This window comes from Varanus komodoensis, unplaced genomic scaffold, assembly GCF_004798865.1.
Source record: "Varanus komodoensis strain SLA01 unplaced genomic scaffold, ASM479886v1 scaffold225, whole genome shotgun sequence".
In the NCBI taxonomy this organism is placed as follows: domain Eukaryota; kingdom Metazoa; phylum Chordata; class Lepidosauria; order Squamata; family Varanidae; genus Varanus; species Varanus komodoensis.
In genome coordinates this window covers 12,770-36,297 of record NW_025335619.1, presented here as the reverse complement: position 1 = coordinate 36,297, position 23,528 = coordinate 12,770, and the positions used below count along the sequence as shown (strand labels likewise).

The 23,528-nt window shown below is 47.0% G+C and overlaps 1 protein-coding gene across 1 annotated transcript; it reads right to left on the bottom strand.

Annotated features, from left to right (window-relative positions):
• Positions 1–1,346: 1,346 nt before the first annotated feature.
• LOC123024217 lies at positions 1,347–23,085 on the bottom strand. The gene is made up of 8 exons (XM_044431641.1): positions 23,058–23,085; positions 20,396–21,177; positions 19,453–19,576; positions 17,056–17,280; positions 13,301–14,467; positions 5,065–5,780; positions 3,623–3,740; positions 1,347–2,343 (listed from the first exon to the last, which is right to left on the bottom strand). Exons 2-8 carry the CDS (start codon positions 21,143–21,145, stop codon positions 1,385–1,387), a joined length of 4,059 nt encoding a protein of 1,352 aa, XP_044287576.1. The 5' UTR covers positions 21,146–21,177; positions 23,058–23,085; the 3' UTR covers positions 1,347–1,384.
• Between the last annotated feature and the right edge of the window lie 443 nt (positions 23,086–23,528).

Sequence of the window (23,528 nt, the reverse complement as noted above, 5' to 3'; positions counted from 1 at the left end):
GCAGAGCTCACAACCTCCCTGGATCATTGGCTCCATTCTTGTACTGTCTGAAAGTCAGGAAACAGCAAATCTGGTTTCCTTGTACGAACTTTACCCCTTTTTGGGTACAGTTGTAATTTAATTTCTAGGTTACATTGTTCTTCTAGTTTACCACCAGAAATGCAATAACATATAGTGGGGGTGGGAAAAGAGACATATAAAGCCAGAAAACACACAACGCTCATTACATAACCACATGATTTCAGCCTGATCCTATGCATGGTGCAATCTTGTGCATGTTTGCTCAGCAGTAATGAATGGAGATCACTACTTAACAATAATAGTCTTTCCTAGAGTGCTATCTGCCAGATGCTTTATACTGTGGTTTCTATCGGTTCCACCCAACAAGGCCAATGGTCAGCCATGATGGAAGCTGTACTGCAAAATGTCTGAGGGGCACCTGGATGGGGATGATTGGCCTGGTGAATAGAAGTGCAGTCTTAAAAGCCCTTGCAATCCACCTTACTTTGATGCACAGAATTGGGCAGTACAACTATTCCCACCTTTGCATTCCTGGACTGCAGATGCGGTACTGTCCTGTTTCAGTGGGAGAATCAGCAGAAGACATTTGTATAATTTCTCTTTCCCACCTCTGTTCCTCTTCAGCATTGACCCAATTTTCTGCCACAGTGCCCCAATACGTCATCCCTACCTATTTATCATAAAGCTTTGCAGGCCTGGGGGCTGAATCTGACCCTCCAAGGTTCCACCCTCTTTCCTCCCTACTACAAATTATCTGGTGGTTTCCTGACATGGTCTAGTTTCCCCACTAGGATACAAGGTTGAGATGCCTCTCCTAAGAATTAGCAACTGGCAGGAATAGTTTTACATTAGAAACAGCTGACATTTGCTGGCTCTTTTCTCTTTTAAGCCACCCACCCACCCTGGAATGCTGCCTCTGGGAAACTATAATTAAATTCAGCCCTTGGGCTGAATGAATTTCCACACCCCAGATGTATGAGTTATTTCAGTGGCAATAACCAAACTATGATCTCACTCCCCCCCCATAAGCTTCACTTATGTATCTGGATTATTTTCCTGTAATTTTTCAGGTGAATTTACATAAGAGCTTCTGACTGGGCACTTTCCACACTCCAAATTGTTTTATGACATAGTTTCAACTCCACCTTCCAATCCAGAAAAGTCCTCTAATCAGTTTATGTGAAATAACAAAACAGTGAAAGTATTTTGACCATTAAAACTAATTAGTTAAAACATACAATTAAACCAATCAATTAAAGCCACAAATGAGTCATAAACCTGACAGAGTTCCATAAAAGAACAACCACTGAAGAGGCCCTGCCTGATGAAACTAACTGCTAAGCCCCGTGGGCCATCTGCTACTTTATGAGTATGTTAATATGGGTACTTCATTTCCTGTGTGAATTCTCTGATGTCTGATAAGATTTGTGCTCTGACTAAAGCTCTTTCCACATGCCAAACATTTATATGGTTTCTGCCCTGTGTGAATCCTTTGATGCTTAACAAGACCTGACTGATCACAAAAGGTCTTGTTACAGTCTGAGCATTTATAGGGTCTCTCTCCTGTGTGAATTCTTTGATGTGAAGTAAGGTGTGTGCTCTGACTAAAACTTTTTCCGCATTCCAGGCATTTATATGGCCTCTCCCCTGTGTGAATTGTTTTATGGTTAATAAGGCCAGATTGGTTACAAAAGCCTTTCCCACAATCAGAACATTTATATGGTTTCTCCCCTGTGTGAATTCTTTGATGTGATGTAAGGCTTGTACTATGACGGAAACTCTTCCCACACTCAGAACACTTGTATGGTTTCTCGCCTGTGTGAATTCTTTGATGCTGAATAAGGCTGGTGCTCTGATTGAAGCTCTTACTGCAACTGGAGCAGCTGTATGGTCTCTCACCTGTGTGAATTCTTTGATGTGAAGTTAGATGTGTGCTCTGACTAAAACTCTTTCCACATTCTAAGCATTTGTATGGCTTCACCCCTAAGTGGAGCATTTGATATTCAGTCATGTTTCTGTGCTGATTAAAGATCTTCCCAAATGGTAAGCTTTTGCTGGGTTTCTCTGCTGTGTGAATTTCCCAGCGTGCACTGAGGCACTTGTTTCTTTTCTTTTCTGTTTGCTCTTCTTGAATTATGATTTCATGGAAGTCTCCATCCTGGCAAGGAATTATTTTATTGCTTCCCTTCTCTAGGTGAATTTCGTCTTGCTTTTCAGATCCTTCTTGATTCCAGAAGTTCTCTTTCAGTGCCTCATGCGGGCCTGTTTCTGATGACATACCAGGCAATTCCTCCTCATCTTCACTCTCCCACACTTCACCTGCTGGAATAAAGAGTGAAACCCAAGTAAAAACTGTGGGAGTAACAATGCGTTTGATCAATGAAAATAACTGTTTATTTATTACACTGATCCTGATTTTTAACATAATATTCTCCCTTTCCATTTTCTCCTCACAACAACCCTGCCAGGTAGGTTAGATTTAAAGGCACCCAGTCTCACCCTCAGATTTCCTGGGTTTCAGTCCAATGCTCTCACTGTTATGTCACAATAGCTCTCAATGTCTCTCATTAAATCCAAAGTCTGCAGTTTCCCACGCCCACTTCTCCAAAGCCATAACCACAAGAACAGCCCAAAAAATGCAAGCAGCTGTTGTTATGCGCTCGCGCTCTCTGTCTCTGTCTCTGTCTCTCTCTCTCTCTCTCAATCTCTCTTGGCATGCAAAGCAAAATGCACTGATATCCAATGTATTGGGATCAGTTGAAATTCACAGAAAAGTTGGCTGGCTAAGAACACTGAAGTGGTGAGCTGGTTGGATGTTGCTTGAAGAGATCTGAGATTGCCTAAGGAACGGGAGAGATGGGCAACAGATGTCCCTGAACAGCTTAAGACTACTAGCTTAATATTTCCCAGGTTTTTTTCTCCTCCAGCACCAGGGAGAAATATTGATCTCAGGCTCAACAAGACAGTTTTTTCTCCTCCCCACCAAGAGCCTTCTGCAAAACAGATGGCCCTAATCACGGCATAACCCCCGCAAAATACAAGGAAGGATAAGGCATAATTATATACTATTGGAAAAATCTCTTTCTCAAGGCACAGAGGAACAGGGAAGCCTGAGCAAGGTGGCTGAAAATGGCAGTGCCCCTACTAATGTATTTATTTATTATTAATTAAAAGCTTTTGTATGCCATCCTATTATACAAGATCTCAGAATCTCATTAGATGTTTTGTACTAATCAAAACATCTAGGCTTGTCAACCCTGTGAGACTTAATTCTGGCAACTCCAACCCCCTTTTCCTTTTCCCTCCCAAATCATTTTACTCCTGTGTCATGACTTCTAGATTGTAAGCCTGCAGGCAGGGGCTGCTGTATTTCTTAGTTTTGTAAGCTGTCTTGGAACATTGTTTTTTTGCTAAAAGGTGTGATAGAAATTGCATTAGTAATAAATATCAGGGAAATAAAACTCCTCCCAGAATATCAAGGGCTCCAGAAATTCAAGGTTCAGCAGACCCTGAGCTGTCTGCAGAAAACATACAGTGATTGGCCCGATGAGGAGCTTGGAAACATCCAACATGAGGCCCTAAGATGTTTTGCTCTCCTTACCAAGCAAAAAAGACTCCCCATCCCTCTGCTTGGTTTCTGGGCCCAGCTGCTGCTGCTTGATCTCAGACAAAGCCTGGCTCCTTTCAGAGGACCCTGCAGCATCCACCTCGAAGGCCACCTGCAAGAAGCAGAGGGAAAATCTTTCAGGACAGAAGGACGGAGCTGGGTGGAAGAGAACTGCAGCTGGAACGGCCTTGTGATATCCCCCATGCTGTACAGAGGAGTCCCATTGGCAGATACAGGGAGAAACCAGGGTGCCGCTTCTTTTAAACTTATGTAAACACAAATGGAACCTGTGCCAGAAAAAGCCAGCCATGTCCTTTCCCATTTTTTCTAAGAATTTTTGGCCTTCCTGCAACTCTTTGCATGCTCTTGCGCCTACACATGCCTTTATGCGCATGGGAGTACTGTTTCGGCTACGTGAAGATCCATACACAGAGTATGAATTTTAGTATTTAGTATCAATGTCATCTTTATATACTTTTAGATGCCAACTAAAGACATTCCTGTTCTGCAGTTATTTTGGTGGGTGAATCTGCAGCTTTTGTCATTTTAATGGCCTTAATATTATTAATTGTTGCTGCCATTTTATAATTGTATGAATTAGGTCTATTTTTTACTTTAACGTTACCTGATTTGGTTTAATACATTGTGTCCATTTCATTTGTTCCAACTTATTTTCCTTATTTTATTCTTATTAACTGTTTATTTTTATTGCTATCTTTATTGATTTTATTGTTATTTTTGGTTTTATGGTAATTGCAGGTTTTATTGTATTGCTGTATCGATTATGTTGTAAGCTGCCCAGAGAGCCTCATGGATAATAAATTGAATCAATAAATGGTTCAATTTATTGATTCAAAATGATTTATTGAATCAATAAATGAATACATTTAGGACAGTTTTCCCACAAGGTAGTGCCCTGCAGGTATTATGAACTGCATCTCCCATTATCCCTGGTCAATAGCCACACTGGTGGGGGCTTATGGGAGCTGTAGTCTAAAACCTAGACGGTCCCATTTTGGGGAAGGCCCATGTAGGATATTACAAACTTCATAATAATGATGATGATCTATCCTTCTTTGTTTAGAATTGTAATAAAAGGAAGGAAAAAATAAAAAGGAACTTCTTTTGGCAGTCAGATACCACCACACAGAGGGGACATGAAAGCCAAGATAAGGAACCATGGCACCTGTCTGGCTTTTGGAGACTTGGATCAAGCCCTGTGGATGCTATCTATGAAAGCCACTTCTGGGCTTCTGGGCTGCCACAGCGCCTCCCAGGGTCTGGCTCCTGGTGTTAGGTGGGACGACTCAGCTGCATCCCACCTCAGCTACCCCTCTTGGACGCTTTCTCTGCTGGACGCTGCAACACTGCAACAAAATGTGTCCAGCTGCACTGGATGTAAAGCACTTCTGTTAATCCGGGCTCCAGCACCTCACCTGGCCTTCAGGCTGGCCGACGGCCTCTCGCTGCTTCAGCACAAACTCCTCAGCCAGGGCCACAGCCTGGGTGCAGGTCTCCGGGCCTTGTTCCCGCACCCAGCCCTGGATCCCTGGGGGCAGGATGGCCAGGAACTGCTCCAGGATCAGCAGCTCCAGGATCTGCTCCTTGGAGTGCCGCTCAACCTGCAGCCACCCCTGGCAAAACTCCTGCAGCCGGCTGTAGGCCCCCGTGGGTCCTTCAGCCTCCTGGTAGCAGAACCGCCGGAAGTTCTGGCGCTGCTTCTCCCGCCGCAGGACATCATCTTTCAAGATGGCCGCCTTCACTTTCCCATAGTCCCCCCTGTCTCCGGCCTCCAGCCTGCAAAAGGCCTGCTCAGCTTCTCCGCTGAGGGCTGGCAGGAGCCAGGCCGCCCACTCCTCCTTGGGCCACCGGCAGGCCTTGGCCACGTGCTCGAAGGAGGCCAGGAAGGCCTTGGCGTCATCCCACGGGGCGGGCTCCTCCGGCAACGGCGAGGCCTCCCAGCTTGAGTGAGGGGACTCCACTGTCCTCAGGAACTCCTGCCACTGGGCTTCCCAGCAGTGCAGCAGGCCCTCTTCCGATTCCTCCTTCACCGGGTGTGGGGCGGCCCTTCGGTGGCTTCCCCCGGTCTTCCCAGGATGCACTGCTTCACCAGCTTGGCTTCCTCCCACCAAATCCACCCTGGGCTTGCAACCTGCAGACGGATGGAGGGCAGGTGGGCCTTTCCTGGCACCTCCGGAAGCCTCTCCTCGTCTCCAAGGTGCTGCGTTTTGCTCTTCCGTTTTCATCCTGAGGCAGTGTGCAAAACCCTAGAAGGAGCCGAGGGGAGCTCAGCAGCCGTGTGAAGCCCCTGCAGGGAAAACAAGATTATTTACACAGGGAATTGGTCAAAACAGGTAGGCTTAGCCCCAATCAGAATAAAATCCTATTACCAATAGCCCTTTGGGTAAGTACATGTACATTCAGTTGGGGAAGTGCTTGTCATATTTTTCCTTGTGAGGCTTGTAGGTTGTCAATGTGAGTGTGGCTTTTTTGGTGGTGGGCCCCTTGTAGGGTTCTCCACACAGCTTTCTTTGCAGAGCCAAGCTAGGGCATTTAAAAAAAAAGTAGTATTTTAGTGTTTTCTTAATTTGGTCCCTGATTTTGCCCCTTAAATCTGACAGTATTTTAAGTTATGATCACATGTCAGCATATATACATGTCTTATATGTTCTTCATATAAGAACAGACATGTGACCATCATTTAATATAAGAAAAAAGGAACAAAGAGGAGCTGCAAGCACTGATAACACTTATGTTGACAATTAGACCTTAAAGTTTACCGTTTGTTGCTTTGTGTGCACCTGGCTAGACCAAGCTTCCCATCTGGAAGAATTTCCTGGTCATCTTTTTCAAAAAACCAAAAAAGAATTTATTATTTTGGAACTGGCTCACTTACGAGAAGGGATCTTAAAATACCCAATCCCTTTCTAGTTCCCAAACGAAATAAAATGAAAGCCAGAATAAAATGTGTTTGTTTTAAAGTTGCTATGAAACCATTTTTCATTTTTTAAGAAATATTGGTTTTATTCTAAGTAGGTGCTGGAGGGGAGGAATGGAAAAATGGATGGTCAGAATGACCCCAAACTAATCCTTTTCTGGATAATACTCTCCCTTTGCCAGAACACTTTGGCTACAGGCAGTATAGAAATAACTAACTACTGAATAAAAATGGGATAGTCAGCATTTCCTTACAATATTTTCACGGCTTCTTCTGTTCCCAGTTAATATAGTTAAAAACATAATTTCAGGAGACAGCAGGTAAGAAATGTGATCTTCAGTTGTTTGTTGCTCATTTAAAATTGGTTTTAGATACATGTGTCTCTCCCTTTCTGTGTTATCTGTTTAGATATTTGCATGCTGCATGTGGGCTTTGTACTGTATTTTTTAAGGTTTTAATCTTTGCAAACTGCCCAGAGCTTTGGCTATTGGGTGCTGCAGAAATGTGAAATGAAATGACAAACGAATGAATGAAAAGTAGGAGGGTATTATGCTGTCAGTCCTGTACCACAACTGAAACGAATGAGGTTTAAGTTAGTCACAGCTCAGTTAAGTCCCATTAATTTCAATGTTTCTCCTCTACATAGAACAAACCCTGAACACATTCAGAGTTTTGCCTTTGCCTGTCTGGCTGCAGTCCTAGGCACAGATGCCTGGGAATAAGTCCAGCTGAACTCACTCAGGCTTAGGTCTCTTGAGTAAACAGGCATAGGATTCTCCAAGATTCACGTTTTGCAGAAAAGCGTGCAACGAGGAAAGCCCGTTTATTGGAGTCCGCGGTTTCCTTGATTAACAGACCACACCTTTCAGACTGTAGGGCCTAGCCTTCCTTCGAGTATTGCGGACTACAACTCCCAGCATGCCTGACCGCTGGATGGGAGCTGAAGTCCAAAATTCTCCGGACGGCACCAGGCTGCAAGTACACGAACCCCTGCGCACCTCTCCAAAAGGTTTTAGGCTTTTCCCAAGTTCCCCAGAATTTAAAGGCAGGGTGAGCAGACTTTAGGCTTGTGGGATCTGCTTTGGTGGAGGTCGCGGTTTCTCCTTGAACCCACAAATCCAGCGACCTCCAGCGCAGGTGCCCAGTAGTCCGCCGGGATGAGTTCTCCACCTCCACCTGGCGCGCAAAGCGCCCCCCTCCCGGTCCGCCCAATAGGAAACCGCACGGATCACCTCCCCACACCCCCAAACACAGGAGCAGAGGGGTCTTTCTCCTTCGCCTGATCTGCAAGGGCAGGATCCCAGTTTGGGGGGGGGTCAAGCATCTCCCCCCACCCGCCCTTCTCTGCGTCTGCGCCCCCCCCTTGCTTCACCGTCTTAGCGGAGACGCCGCCGCCTGCTTCTTCTGCGATCTCTTTGCAAAGACATTCAAAGCCAAGCCCCCGCCTCCCCCTGCGGAGAAAGGACGGCGGCGACTTCGGTGCATCCCTTTCTCCCAGCCCTGCCCTCTCTAGGAAGGGAAGCTCGGTCTGTTTAACCCTTCCCAAACATGGCAGGCCGAGCAATGCGCGCACACCCCTTGTTGGCTTGGAACATCCAGCGCAGGGGCGCAGGCGCTGGTTCCCCGCAGGCTAATTCCCCTTGGACTCTCTTGGTTCGCGGAGTCGAGTCTCTCCGCAGGCCCTGCAAGCCAAGTTTTCAGGACGATTTACCCAGTTGCAGAAGAAGGAGAAGAAGGAAGAGGAGGATAAAATGTAACTGTAAGGAAACAAAGGTAGGTGCGCAAAGGCGGCTAGGAATTCCCAAGTTGCACCAGCGGATTGTTGGCTTGTCTCTCATCTCGACTTGCAGAGGGGTGCTTCTGAAAAGCCTTGGACTTTGCAAATGAGAAGCACAATTCTATGCATGTTGAGAGGGGAAAAAATGATCAACAACTCCCAGTCTATCTCAGCCAGCAAGTTTTGTTGTTATGTGCTGGCAAGTCCTTTCTGACTTAGGGTGACGCTATGAATGGAAGATCTCCAAGATGTCCTGTCGGTGGCAGCTTTGCTCAGCTCTTGTGAACTCCAGGATTTGGCCTCCTTGATGGAGTCCATCCATCTCGTATTTGGTCTTCCTCTCCTGCCTCCAACTCTCCCTAGTGTGATGGTCTTCTCCAGGGAGCTTTGCCTTCTCAGAATGTATCCAAATTCTGACAGCCTCAGTTTTGCCATTTTTGCTTCTAGGAAAAGATTTGGCCTGATTTGCTCTAGGATCCACTCGTTCATCTCTCTGTCGGTCCAGGGCACTTGCAAAGCTCTCCTCCAGCACCATGTTTCAAACGCATCCATTTTCTTCCATCCAGCTTTCTTCATGGCCCAGCCTTCACACTTACGCATAGTGATCAGGAATGCAACAGTGTGGATGATTTTGGCCATGGTCTCCAGTGGAAGGTGCTTACGCTGGATGATTTTACCAGAGGTAATATAATAGCCATGGATGGTCTTATCCATGAGGACTAGAAGCCATAGATGGTCTCACCTTCCATGAATCGATCTAATCCCTTAAAGAAGTCCAGCTTTGTGGCCATCCTTGCTTTGTGTAAAAGCAAATTCCACAGTATAACTATGCACTGTATGACAAAGTCCTCCTTGTATCCATGCTGAATTTCCATCCAATCAGCTTCAACTGATTACCCTTTTGGGTCCTACTGTTATGGGAGAGGGAAAAAAACTCCCAATCCACTTTCTCCATGCCATGCCTAATTCTGTGCACCTCTATCCTATCTTCCCTCATTTGGCTTTTTTTCTTTTTGGACGCTTGAGGACCCAGATTTTGTAAGCTTTCCTCATAAGCAAGCTGTTTTAAGCCCTGGCTGTTTGTGTTGACTTTTCCGTACTTTTCTAACTCAACAGTCCCCCGTTCTGAAGGGGTCATGGTCAAAACCCTTTCTGTATGATGACTGTAATCTGCATTGCAAGATGGAGCAGAAGCAATGCAAGGAAACCAAAAACTTAACTCCTGATTTCTCTTCTCTCCAGTGGCCCTCACCTCTCTATCTTATTGGCTGCCGCTATCAAAAGAGGTCTTTATTGTTCTTGACTTTTATTCTGCAGCCGATGCATTGACCAGACTCATCATTACCACAGTGGCTTCTTTTCTCCAGTGATCATGCAAATCTGATTTATTTATTTCATTTTTATCCCCTCCAGTAGCCCAAACCCTCTCTGGCCAGTTACCAAGTCAAGAAAGTATAAAATAGATATATAAGACAACAAACAGACACACTAAAATCACTAATATAACAACAAGCCCACTGCTGCCATAGTTATCTTGGGGCATAGGCACAGCAGTAATATAAAACAGAAAAAGACCTTGGAGTTATTGTGGATGGCAGGTTAAATATGAGCCAACAATGTGATGCAGCTGCAAAAAGAGCAAATGCTATTTTGGCAAGCATTAGCAGAAGTATTACTTCCAAATCACGAGAAGTAGTAGTGCCCCCATACCCCTCACTAGTCAGATCTCATCTGTAACACTGCATCCCATTCTGGGTACCAAGTTTAAAGAAAGATGCAGAAAAATGAGAAAGGGTGCGGAGGAGGGCAACAAAAATGATCCAGGGTTTGGAAACCCTGCCCTGTGAGGGACTGAGGGAACTGGGCATATTCAGCCTCGAGAAGAGACATGGTATCCCTCTAGAAGTACCGCAAGGACTGTCACAAAGAGGAAGGACAAGGTCTCTTCTTGCTGATGCCAGAGTGTAGGGCATGGAATAATCAGTTCAAGTTGTGACAACCCAGATTCAGGCTAGATATTAGGAATGGTTTCTTCACTGTCAGAGCAATATGCCAATGAAACCAGTTGCCTGGTTAGGTTGTGGGTTGAATGCTGGAGGCATTCAGAAAGTGTCTGGACAGTCATTTGAGTGAAATGGTGTAAATTGGTGTCTTGCAGCAGCAGGAGATTGGACCTGATAGCCTTCTTGGACTTTTCCGGCTCTATTATTCTATGATTCTATGGAAGTACAATATTAAAATTAAAAACCTAACTATTAAAATGCCTGGAAAATAAAAAGGTTTTCACCTGGCACTGGAAAGAAAAAAGGGTAGGTGCCAGGTGTACCCCTTTGGGGAGCTGATTCCATTCATGGGGTGCCACAATTGAGAAGGCCCTTCTTCCAGTCACCACCCTCCTTACCTCCATTGTATGGGCTCCTTGAGAGGGACTCCAGAAGAGAATCTTAAGGCCCAGGTAGGAATATACAGGAAGAGGCATTTCTTCAGATAACCTGGCATATACTGGGTAGAATGAGATGGCCATTAGGAATGGGGTGAATTTGAAGGCATCTGAGCCAAAGAAACCCCCCCAAAATTCAGTTTTTATCAAAGGATTTGAAAAACAGTAACAATCATGTAAATTATATTGTTAGGTACCTTTATGGCCCAGTCCAGCAGCTCAGCTAGGTGAGCTATTCCACAGAGAAAACAATGATCCAGTTTAGGAAAACAGCAAATGTTTTATTTATGAACATCCAATTACACAAAGAAAACTTATTTTTCTCTCCTCCTTCTTACAGGGTTCTCTCTCCAGAAACTCCACATGTGCATGTATCTCCATTGGGGATCTAGTATACGGAGTAGGGAGCTTTTAAAAGATCGGCTTTGGACTTACTCTGCATTAAAAAGACAGCCAAAAAATACAGGATTCTGGGGCCCACACATAGGCCCTTTTGCTTCCCCAACTCTTTGTGAGCTTCACGGGCTGTTTCTCCACGGGCGTAAGTGCAGTTAGATAAAAGCCTGATTTAGGTCCGATGTTGAATTCTCATCAAGCCTTCGCTTACTCTCATCACCTTTTGAAGTTTCTTTGCTACAGTGGCCTCTTGGAAACCATTCCCAATGGCTTCTGCAGACTGAGTGGCAAGCATTGATTCCTTTCTGTAGAGGACAGGCCTTTTCCTTGCTCCAAAATGGAAAAGGGGGTGGCTGATGGAAGAGGACATAGTTCACATGGGAAGATGAGCAAGTGACATGTTGCTGATGTTGAAGGGGACAGGATGAGGTCCGTAACAACATTGCCAGAGCAGGCATGGTGGTAGAATTCGCATCTGGGTGGGCTGGAAGGTCCAGACCCTCTGAATTAGTTTGTTGCTGTTAGTGTATACCTGGTTTTGGTCTATTCACCCTTTTTATTCACCTGATATTTTAATGCTAATAGATTTTAATTATTACTATAATTAGTTTAATCTATTTAATTTATTTTAATAATTATTTATTTCAGTTGTGGGATATCTATTTATTATTGTTTGGGGTATGTATGTTATTCATTTATGTCACTGTATTTATAGATTTTGCTGTGAGCTGTCCAGAGATGAAAGTGATTGGACGGGCTAGAAATATCCCAAATAAATAAATAGACAGACAGACAGACAGACAGACAGACAGACTGACTGACTGACTGACTGACTGACTAGGGGTATGGAAACTTTTCAATCTGAGAGCTGATTTCCATTATGGAAGGTTATTTCTGTGGACTGGTCCAAAGGCAAATGGGATAGAATCAAAATAACAAGGGGATTGTGTCTTAAAGCCTTTAAGTGCCAGTAACTATGCCCTAGGGGGGCATTTCAGCTTTTGGACAGGGGAAAAAAACTGCAGAAAGCCTAGCCCGGACTCAGCCTGGCTAGATTCCTTTCAAGGACCCACACCCAGTCGTCTGTCTGCGACTCTCTCAGACGCCTTTGTTCTTTCTAGGGTTAACTGTGAGCTTTGGTGTCTGGGTCTGCGTGTGCACGCGTGACGGACTCGTCTAGCAATGAATGGATGTTCCTCGTTGTAATGCAGAGGATGCTGGAGCTGCCTGGGTCTTGAATGGGACCCTAGCCCAGTTCCATCATCCAAGGCCTGCTCCCGGTGAGGCTCCTAGAACTGATGTGTTGACAGGGCTCAACAGAGCTACAATTCTGGGACTCTTCTTGGAGGATGTAGCTGTGGAGACTGTCACGAAGAACATCTGGGCTTTGGATGCGAGCATGACAGCACTGGTGAGGAGCAAGAGGGAGATGGCCAGAAACATCTGGGGAGAAGGGAGGTGAGAAAGCGGCCTCTTTGCTGAGAAGGGGCTCCACCGAGGCATCTTGCTCGCAGGCCCTCATCACCCTGGAGCATGGGGGGGAGGGGGGAGCAAGGAGAGAAGGAGCCCCGAAGGGGTAGATCTACCCCTAAGATCTGCCTCTGAAATTCTGCCCCCTGGTCTACAACATTTCCCTTTTTTAGCCAAGACGCAGCAAGAACAGCATCTGAGTGGTATAAATCGGTGTCCTGCAACAAGCAGGGGGTTGGACCCGATGCGCTTCTTGGCCCCTTCCAATTCTGCTGTTCTATGATTCCATGAGAACACCACTTGTTTCGGTTTATTCCAGTCCTTCACAGCACACCATCTTTCCTCTCTGAACCCTTCTGTTGTTCTCTTTCCTGCCATCTTCTGGTTGCTTCCTCTCCTTTCCCCACATTTGCTGGCCTCACTTGTACATGCTCTTCTAGCTCACCTTCCCAATCTCTTAGCCAGTCATTAGAGTTTGGCTAAGCTTTTGGTTTCTACATCATCAGTGTTCTGGTCCTTCCCTTTAAGTTTTACTTTCCTGGGTTGCGCTTCCCACCAACCGCCCCAGTCCTGGCAAGATCCACCACTGAAAACAGAGCAACGCCTTTACAACTAAAGACAAGTTCAAAGTGGCCAAACAGTTTCATTTCTATGTGTATCGTTTCTCTTCTGTGTCTGTTATCTTATGTTTCCCAGAAGACTGGCTGATCAGAAAAGGTCTGGGGACAATCTGGACACTGATATGATCCACATGGATACGTTGATGTGAAGTAAGATCTTTTCTCCGGCCAAAGTTCTTCTCGCACACTAAGCATTTATAGGATTTCTTCCCATGCATGATTCTTTGATGCTGAAGAAGCCTTGACTGGTGAGAGAAGCTATCCTCACAGTCAGAGCAGCCATATCGCGGTTTGTCCCTCATGTGAATTAATTTATGGGAAGCGAGGTTTGTATTCCGATTGAAGCTCTTTTCACACTCCAAGCATTTGTATGGTTTCTCCCCAGTGTGGATCCTTTGATGGCGAGTCAGTCTTGATTTGTAAGTAAACCTTTTGCCGCAGTCTGAGCAGATGAATGGTTTCTCTCCTGTATGAATCATCTGATGTTTAAGAAGGTGTATCCTCTGACAGAATATCTTTCCACACACCAGGCAATTATATGGTTTCTCCCCTGTGTGGATTCTCTTGTGTTTAATCAGATCTGATTGACTACAAAAGCTTTTGTTACATTCAGAGCAGCTGAATGGTCTCTCCTTGGTGTGGGTTCTTTGATGAGAACTAAGGCTGGCGATCTGACAGAAGCTTTTCCCACAGTCAGAACACTTGTATGGTCTCTCCCCTGTGTGGATCCTTCTGTGTGACGTGAGGCTTGAGGCATGGTTGAAGCTCTTTCCACACTCCAAGCACTGATATGGCTTTTCCCCTGTATGCATTCTCTGATGTGTAGTAAGACTTCTCTTCTGCTTGAAGCACTTTCCACACTCCAAGCATTTGTATGGCTTCTCTCCTTTGTGGAGCACTTGACTTTCAGGAAGGTTTCTGCTCTGATGGAAACTTTCTCCAGTGGGTTCCTCAGCATGGCACTGCCAAGGTGCATTGAAGCACTGGTTCCTTCTCTTTTCTGCTAGCTTTCTTTGTTGGGTTGGAATCTCACTGAAATCCTCACTTGGACAAAGAAGGGGATTCTCTCTTCTCTTTCCCTCCTGCATTTCTAATCTATCTGGATGACAAATGTTCCCTTTCAGTTCCTCAGGGCCAGTTCTTTCTGATGATATCCTATATGGATCCTGCTCATGTTTGCTCTCCTGTGTATTATTTGCTGGAATAAATAAATAAGAAATTGAATAAGCACCTCAGACAGAATGAAACTGAGTAAGAACAGGATTATGTCCTCTTCTTAGCAAGCACTTTAAGAACTCTATCTACAATCACAGCCTGACAATCTGCCCCCCCCCCCAATTAATTAAATGTCTCCCACAACAACCCACATGCCCTGTTTTCCCTTCAGGTTGTCTTTTCCTCCCCGCTACCCCACAATCCTCATTTTCCCTCTTCCCCTAAAAAACACACCCAGTTTGGCTTCTCCCTCCCCAAATTATCCCTCCCTCCAAGGTAAAATGGTGGTGGAGGAAGAAAGAGGCTGGGTAAGCCAGTTTGAGGTATTTAGAAGAGGAAAAAGGTGAGATATACATGCATTAATAAAGAAAAATAAGCTCATGCTTTTATAATCCTTTACACACAAAGGTCAGAATAACCACCCTGCGGGGAAAATATGCACAGATAAATACAAAAGAACATATATAACAGGATACAGCAAAGTTGTGCACAGCGCCACATCACTTCTGGAAAGCAATTTTAAAACGTCACCATTGCAATCTATGCCTAGAGAAGGGCAACAAGGATTCTTTGTTGCAAACAAACATATATGTCCTGAACAAATAACAAATTTGCTTCAATTTTATGGTTTTATGCAGTGGCTCATGTAATTAGAACAAAGAAACTGTAAAAGGTTATGCCTTCCAAATCTTATTCAAAACTCTTCCAATGGAAAATTTCTAACAGCACACTACTCTCCTGTTTTCTACTAAGAACGGCTGCTTCTTAGTGCAGGTGAAGAGATATTAGTGTGATAGATTATGTCTGTTTTCTGTCCCCCCGCCCCACCCCATTTATGGGATCTTTCAATTATATGATCCCCTGTTCTGATAATCAGACGCTCAATCTTCTGGATTTGTGAGAAAGAAGTCACAGAAGTCAAAACATTTATAACAACAGTGGGAAATTGGCAGGGGACTGCATTGCACTCTGGGTCTGCCCCTCAACTCCCAGGAAGCCTAATTTAACCCTGAAATTTGGGGGCATGGTGGCAGGAGGAAATTTTCTGCTTGTGGAGCTTCTTTGAGCTAATGCATTTTGGAGGAAGAGTGGGTGGGTACCAAAAACCCAAGGGCCTGCGTGTTACACCTGTACATGTCGGTTGTTTATAATAAGTAACTCCCTCCATCTTTCTGTTTGCATAGGTTATACCTGCAAAGCTTTAAAGTTGTTTTACTGTAACACTGAGTTTAAACCATCTGGAGAGCTCTGGCTATGGAGTGGAATGTAAATGTCGGTAATAATCAATCACAGAATCATAGATTCAGTGGACCCCCTGCTGTAGCAGGATGCCAAGTCACACCATCGCACCAGATGGCTGTCCAGTTTGCCTTGAATGTCTCCAGTGTGGGAGAGCCCATGGCCTCTCCAGGCAACTGCTTCCACTGTTGTATTGCTCTGTCACTCTGGAAGTTTTTCCTGGTGTCTAGCCTAAATCTGGTGTGATGCCATGTCCTACACTCAGGGATGAGTGAGAAGAGATCCTGGCCTTCCTCTTGGTCCGCAGGTGTGTGTAGTGTCTCTGGATCCCAAAAATGGACTACTGCCACTGGCAGAACAGTTTTATGGAGCTCCCCTCCCGCCCCCGTCAAAACCACCCCTTCCCAAAACGTAAAAGAAGGAAGGTGCTTTGCTCCCTCCAGTCTTTTCCCCACAGCTCAGGCTCAACTTCTGATTATTTGAAAGTTCAGTCCATCCTTAACATAAAAAGGGAAGAGACACCAGAATGTGAGAAAGCAGGATTAGAGAAAGAAGCAGACAACCCTGATGAAAAGAGAGTTATTTTCTGTGTCTTAATCCTTCTGCATGAAGGAACACATGCGCAATTCTCTCATGCGCAATCTGTTTATTTTATGGATCCATTTTGTGAAGGGCGGCAATGGAAAGTGGGGGCAGTGATAGGTACCAGAAAAATCCAGGGCTCAGGTCTGCAGGATTTAAAAAATGCACCAATTTGCGTGTTTCTTGACATGTGTTCTAAGGTCTCTGTGTGTGAGAGTATGCATGTGTGCATCTTTAAAGGACCCTGTCTCTGAGGGACACCCGATTTGGCTGGGTAGAGGAAACGAGAGCATCTGATTTCAGGAAAGTAAAGCAAAAGTCAAAACAGAAGCTGCAGGAAGGGAAGAAGCAGATTTGGGCAAAGGGGCAGCTCATCTTGGGGGATCAGATTCAACAGAGCTCATGAAAGCCCCTCTACCTTTATTTCAGCGCGTGCCCATGTGGAGCAGAGCGGTGGGGCAGATGGCCTCTTGGAAATTTGGCATGCTGACTGAAAGATTCGGCGCACCTCCCCTAGCGGATCAGTAACGCTGCCTCTGTGGCCCATCAGTTCTGCCGTCTGCTGCAAGGGTTCGTGTAAAGTTAGCTTTCTGCAGGAAGAATTCCCCCCCGTCCAAGCATTCAAGACGGTCCCCCCACAGGAAAAAAATTTAAAAACCAGAAGTCTCGTGGCAGCCTTTCCTGGTGGGACTTGGTCTCCAGGTCCCTCGCTTTCTTTTTCCATAAGCACTGTTGGTGTTGGCCTCTTACCAGCATCGGTTCCTGTTTCGCTATGGCTTGCACTAGGTATGGACCCATCCTCTTCCTCCGCTGGGTACTCTTCCTGTTGGCTCACGGCCTTCTTCTGACATGCTGGAGGGCTTTCCTTGCTGCGTTCCTGGGAAAATGTCTCTTCGACTGTGGGTGCCCCCACCACTTCTGAATCATCAGGCAGATAGTCCTCCTCTCCACCCAGCTCCATCCACTCTTGGTATCCTAGTGAGAGATCACAGAGGGCTTTGTTCTGGACTAAGTGGGTCGGAACCAAAAAAGATGCTGCAAATTATTATTATTATTATTATTATTATTATTATTATTATTAGAACATTTCCATGCCGCCCCTTGCCGAAGCCTTGGGGCGGCCTACAACACAATACAATACAATACAAAAACAACAATATAAAATTAAAATTAATAAAAATAAATAAATAAAAAATATAAATGATATAAAAGAAGCTATAAAAGAAAAGTTATAAAAGAAAAGAAGTCGCCCTGGCCAGATAAATAAGTAAATATTGTTAACAATTAAATTGTACTTTTGTTCTCTCCATTCTGATTCCTCTCATCACCACCCGCTTTTCCATTCTGCCGCCCAACATGCACGCGTACTCAAAATTTTGTGTTCAGTCCTCAACATTTCATGACTTATATTTCTATACTCCTTGATAGCCAAAGCTCTCTGGGCAGCAGACTCAGGTGAAAATGCTCACTTAAAAACCATAGATAGAGAAACATAAACATATCCAGTGCATAAAGAGACAGACATGGATCTAAAAACAATTTTATATAAAGCATAAGAGAAACATTCAGGACCTGATGAAAGACCTCATCATATGCTGCCAAATGCCAGAGAAGAAGATGCTGAAAAGATAACAATGTTGGCATCTGATGGGCCTCGTCTGGAAGACTGTGGGGCCACCACTGGCAAGACCCCTCGCTGCAGCTCATGGGGCTGTTTTGCAGGTTATTTTTCCCTTAGGGTTTTTTATTTTTTTAACTGTTCAGCAGATCGGCAAACTTTGGCATTCCCCCAAGGCTAGTGATACCTCTCTCTTGCACATGAGTACCACCATTTTGGCTATAGAAGTTTCACCACTGCAGAGTTGAAGACAGGAGATAAAGGGAATAATGGTATTTGAAAAGAGGGATTAAACAATTGAAGGTGGAATTCTATGCTTTCATGAGATCTAGTGTTCTTTAAAATCTTTTAGATGCTAAACTAAATGGGTTTTTTTTGAAAGCCATCCAGAGACTTTTAGTATTGGGATGGCATATAATAACTTTAAACAGTCAAACAGTTTTCTCTTTTTGTATATTGGAATTTTAGGCTGTGCTTTATTATATTTGTATTTTGATTGTATCTTTTGCACGTGGATTAATTGGTGTGAACTGCCCAGAGAGCTTCAGAAATGAAACCAATAAGCAAATGAATAAATGGGATGTCGAGCGAAGTCTTGAAAGGACAAGCTCCCAGCCCACTCACTCCAAGTCAGCAAGGAATGGACCGTGCGGGCTGCACCTTCCGGGGTCTTGAGGAGACCCTGGAGAGGCAAAAGCAGGGAGTTCCGGGAGGGCAAACAGCTAGTGCTGTGCACATGCGTCCTGGCAGGATTCCCAGGTGCATATGAGAAGCTGACCATTTTGGTGGGACTGGCAGCTCAGACTTGGCGGGTGAGCTGTACAGAGGGGAGCGGGCCGGTCCGGGCAGGGCGGATAGCTCAGGCTCCGATAAGGAGAAGGCTGCTGAAATGGACGCAGCTCCCCTGGGTACTTGCCTTTACCTGCTGTGGGAGAGATTAGTTCAATGGCAGCCGAGGGGCCCAGTCAACCCACCCTTGGGAACGAGGAAGAGCAGCAGCATTGCAAGGGGGGAGATTTAAAGATGGGGAGTCTCTGGCACGAAGTACTGCAGCCTTTAAGGAAGTGGACCCAAAAGTCCACTGACACAGTTGTAGAGTGGCCCAGTTCGGATCGCAGAGGGAGGAACGCAGGCGTGCCCGGTTCCACAGCGCTCCTCCCTCCCCTCCTGAGACAGGCACAGAAGGACTCTTAAGCAAAGCTTTGGGTGAAGGGGGCAGGAGAGGGTCCATCTTTTGCTCTGTGTATGCTCAGAGACTTGTGTAAAATAAAGACATTTATCAAGATGTACTGGTGAGTCTGTTACTGCAGGGAGGGAATGCTAGAGCTGTGGAGTTAGGGAAATTCCAGTCTGTGCCCAGCCTTCTCCTCCCCAGCACTGACTCTAGGTGGCCAGGAATGGATCTGGGTCCCGGGGAAAGAGACTTGGGGCCGAGGCTGCATGGCCCGGCCTCAGCAATGCACCGGCCACCAAGCAAGGCACTTCAGAGAGTCCAAGATCTCAGGCACAAAAATGCACCTTCCCCTTACCCAGCAGGGCAGTCTCCAGGTGGCTGTCTTCTTGCTTGGTTCCCACGCAGAGCTGCCTCCCTTCGGCACCGGGCAAAGTCGGGTCGACCACGGGGCAACACCCTGCCTCCTCCTCCAACGTCACCTGCAACAGCAGAGAGGGTCCACCTCACGGAAAGCGAAAATCCTGGGCGGAACCAGGACGGACCTCACCGGAGCCTGTCCCTCCAGGATTCTGCAGGCTTCCTCCTGTGCTTGGCCTGGTTAGTAAAGCAAATTGAACTGACAGGAGGCACGCGCATGCTTGCAGAATGAAGGCTGTGCGATGGGAACCTTCCTCTGCATCAGCTGCAGCTGCACAAATGGCTGGAAGAGGGGCGCTGCTTCCGCAGCCAGTGTGGTCTGGTTCTTGGCACATGCCCTGCAAGTGGTGGGGATTTTCATCAGGAACTCAGACGTGGGGCTGCAACAGAGCAGTCCAGCTGGCGGCAAATCCTATGGATTCCCAGCTCCAGACCGGATTCCCCCACCCCTAGTTGTGGGAGGGCTGGACTAGGAGTGCTGCACCTCTTCTTGGTCCGAGGGCCAAGTTCCATTTTGGAGAAGCTTTTGGGGGCCACATCTTAGTGGTGGGTGGAGATGACAGGGCCTAAATGCCAAAAGGGTCAACTTAAGAGCAACGGCAATGGCATGGTGCAGCAGAGAGCACCATCGGGCATGGGAGGTCTCTCAGCATTGAATCACCAGAATGGGAACCACATGGCCTCACCTGGCATTCTCTTCTCCAGTCTACTTCCTGCCTCAAGGGGAAGTCCTTGGCCAAGGACACTGCCCAGGCTTTGGCTCTTGCTGTCCTGGGGGATGCTGGGAGTTGTAGTCCAGCCCTACTGTGGGGCACCAGGCTGACTTATGAATGGAAGGCCAGCTCAGGCTCTGTCTGACCCAGCCAGTGATGCCGTCTCACCTGGTCGGCCTGTCGCTGGTTCGAGTCCTGCCTCACAAGGAAGTCCTCAGCCAGGGCCACGGCCTGCGCGCAGGTCTCCGGGCCACGCTCCCGGACCCAGCTCTGGATCGGGGAGGGCAGGATGGTCAGCAGCTGCTCCAGGATCAGCTGCTCCAGGATCTGCTCCTTGGAGTGCCGCTCGGCCTTCAGCCATCGGCAGCACAGCTCCTGGAGCCGGACGTAAGCCACTCGCGGCCCCTCGGCCTCCTGGTAGCAGAAGCGCCGGAAGTGCTGGCGAACCTTCTCCCTGCTCAGGGCGTCCCCGCGCAAGATGGCCGCCTTCACTTTCCCATAATCCTCTTTGTCTCGGGCATCCAGACTGTGAAAGGCCTGCTCAGCTTCTCCGCTGAGGGCTGGCAGGAGCCGGGCCGCCCACTCCTCCTTGGGCCACCGGCAGGCCTCAGCCACCTGCTCGAAGGAGGCCAGGAAGGCCTTGGCGTCGTCCCAGATTACAGGCTCCTCAGACATGGGTGGGCTTCCCCAGTGGAAATGAGCAGACTCCACGGTCTTCAGGAACTCCTGCCACTGACTTTCCCACTCATCCGGTTCTTGTTTTACCTCTTCTCCTGGTCTCCTGAGAAATTCTGCAATACTCCCTGCTTGGAGCACATGTGGGGCTTCTCTTCGTCTCCCTGGAGACTTCTCTAGTTTGAAGCTCGTGTCATCTCGGGCCTCCATGGTTGTATCTCCAGGTGACTCACAAAGAGCCATTTATTTTAAAAAGTGGTGTGCCAAGCTTCTGTCTGGTTGAAGAGAAGGAAACATGTTAACAATGTTAACAGACAGAAGGAAATGCTCATCTTCATGTTGGCCTGACCTTTGCTTAAAAATAGAAATGCAGGGGAAGAAAAGATGCTGGTTGTCTCATACATTGATCCAAATTCTATGCACATTTAAATTAGCAGTTTGCACCTGTCCTACATTTGTGAATGCCTTACATGGCTCAGGACCACAATACTTGCTGACACGCCTCTCCCGGCCACACTCTGCCCAGACACTATGGTCAACATCTAGGGCCTTCCTCTGAGTGCCACCTCCAAGGGAGGCGCAGAAGGCAGCCACAGGAATGGTCTTCTCTGTGCTGGCCCCTTAACTTTAGAACGACACCCCTGCCCAGGCCAGCCTCACACTAACCATGTCATCCATTTGGCCCAGGTTAAGATGGCACTGTGTGATGAGGCATTTAAAGACATCCAGGTGTTGCAGAGTCACTCTTTTTAAATTATTCTTGGTATGGTTTGTCTTTATCATCAGTTTTAGCTGTTTTAAACTTTTTAAATTTTCTAACATTTTTACTGGATTTTTATTATTTGTCTTTAAGGATTGTGTAAACCTCCCGAAGAGGTTCGGTTGTTGGCTGGTATAGAAATGTAATAAATAAATAAATGCCTCAGAGAGAAAGGACCCACCATCTTATCAACAGGGACTGGAGCAAAAGGAAAAAAGAAGTACACATCTGTAATCTACAGATGCTGTAGTCTCTGTGTGCTTAAAGGGTCCCGTCTCCTAAAGATACCCCTATTTATTTATTTGTTGCATTTGTATGCTGCTCTGTAGCCAGAAGGCGCTCTAGGCAACTGACAGTGCAATCATAAACAATAAATGCAGGTAAAAATAGAAAATGCAGGTAAAAATAAATGAGTATAATAACCAAAACCATAAAACATAATAGATTAAAAATACAATATAATACAACAGGAGGTTAAACACAGTATAAACAAGAAAACAGCAGCAAGACCAATAAACATAACCTAAAATACTAAATAAAAAGGGCTTAACTTGGTGCCAAAGGCAAGGTAAAGCGGGTGCCAGTCGCACCTGCCTTGGAAGGGAATTGCAAAGGTGAGGTATGACAACCGAGAAGGCCCTTTTCCTCGCTAATCCCCCTTCACGTCATATGGGGAGGGTTTGCAAAGGAGTGACCTGAGTGGTCCGATAGGGGTATATGGAGACAGGCATTCCTGGTCCGTTTAAAGCTTTATATGTTTAGTGTGAGCACTTCGAACTGGGCCCAGGCAATGACAGGCAGCAATGCAACTGGTGGAGGACCGGTGTGATGTATTCTCTAGAGCCGGTCTTAGTTAGTAACTGTGCTGCTCTGTTTTGGATTATTTGAAGAGCCCGGATGTCTTCAAAGGCAGCCCCACGGAGAGCGCATTATGGTAATCCACATGAGAGGTAACCAGAGCATGGATAACTGTGGCTCCGCTCCGCTCATCCAAGTAGGAACGTGGCTGGAAAATCAGGCTAAGCTGATAGAAGGGGCTCCTGGCCACCTGGGAACAAGTGAGAGCTGAGGGTTCAAGAGCCCCCCAAGCCATGAACCTTCTCCCTTAGTTCAACCTCTGCTTAACCCAGGCTCTGCAATGCAAGGTGCCAAAAAAGCATCGCTGGCACAGGGGCGTCTCTCCACCCTCTGAAGGAAGACAGAAGCCATCGCCTTGGAGGAACCCTGCCCCACGAATGCTGAGCCTCTTCCCCCCTGGGAATGGTCCCAACACCAGTCCGCCTTCTTCCCCGCTTTTCACCCGCTGCTTCCAGTCCTGTGCTTGCTTGGAGCTCTGTCACGACTGGTGAACAGCCCCCTTCAGACCCTCACCCTCAGCCTCACCCTAAGCCTCACCCTTGCAGGAGAGCCAGAAAGGGGTGCAGGGGATGCTGGTGCCTCTCGCGGCAAGGGGGCTGCTGATCCCACTGCAGCGCTGACGCTCAGGAGAAAAGCTGCAATGGATGAAAAGCCCCGTCGAGACCCTGGAAGAAAGCGAGGGGCGGTGGTGCCCGCCCGGATCGAGGGCGGCCTGAGTGGGGGGCCGCCCCCCCCCCGACCCCACTCTCCAGGCTGCAGAGGCGTCTGGAGGAGGGACAAGGGAAGCAGGCCAGGCCTGCGGGGTCAGGGTAGAAGCAAAGCCCGGCCCGGGGGGGGCTCCTCTCCCCTTTCCTGCCCCCCTTCCCGGTGCTCCTTTCCCTCCCGGCCTCTCTTGGAGACGCCCCCCCCCCGCGGCCCCGCACGCTCACCGCCTCCAGGCGCCCCCAGCCCCGGCTCGCGCTTCCGCTTGGAAGTGGGGGGCGAGGGGGGAGCGCCTTTCCCACCTCC

Excerpts from the sequence above, each read along its gene's own strand:
- LOC123024217 (XM_044431641.1), bottom strand. The coding sequence starts at position 21,145 with ATGGCTCTTTGTGAGTCACCTGGAGATACAACCATGGAGGCCCGAGAT. Across the intron at positions 17,281-19,452 it reads CCTGGAGACTGCCCTGCTGG|GATACCAAGAGTGGATGGAG; the intron begins GTAAGGGGAAGG and ends ATCTCTCACTAG. Across the intron at positions 2,344-3,622 it reads TGGGGAGTCTTTTTTGCTTG|CAGGTGAAGTGTGGGAGAGT; the intron begins GTAAGGAGAGCA and ends TCTTTATTCCAG.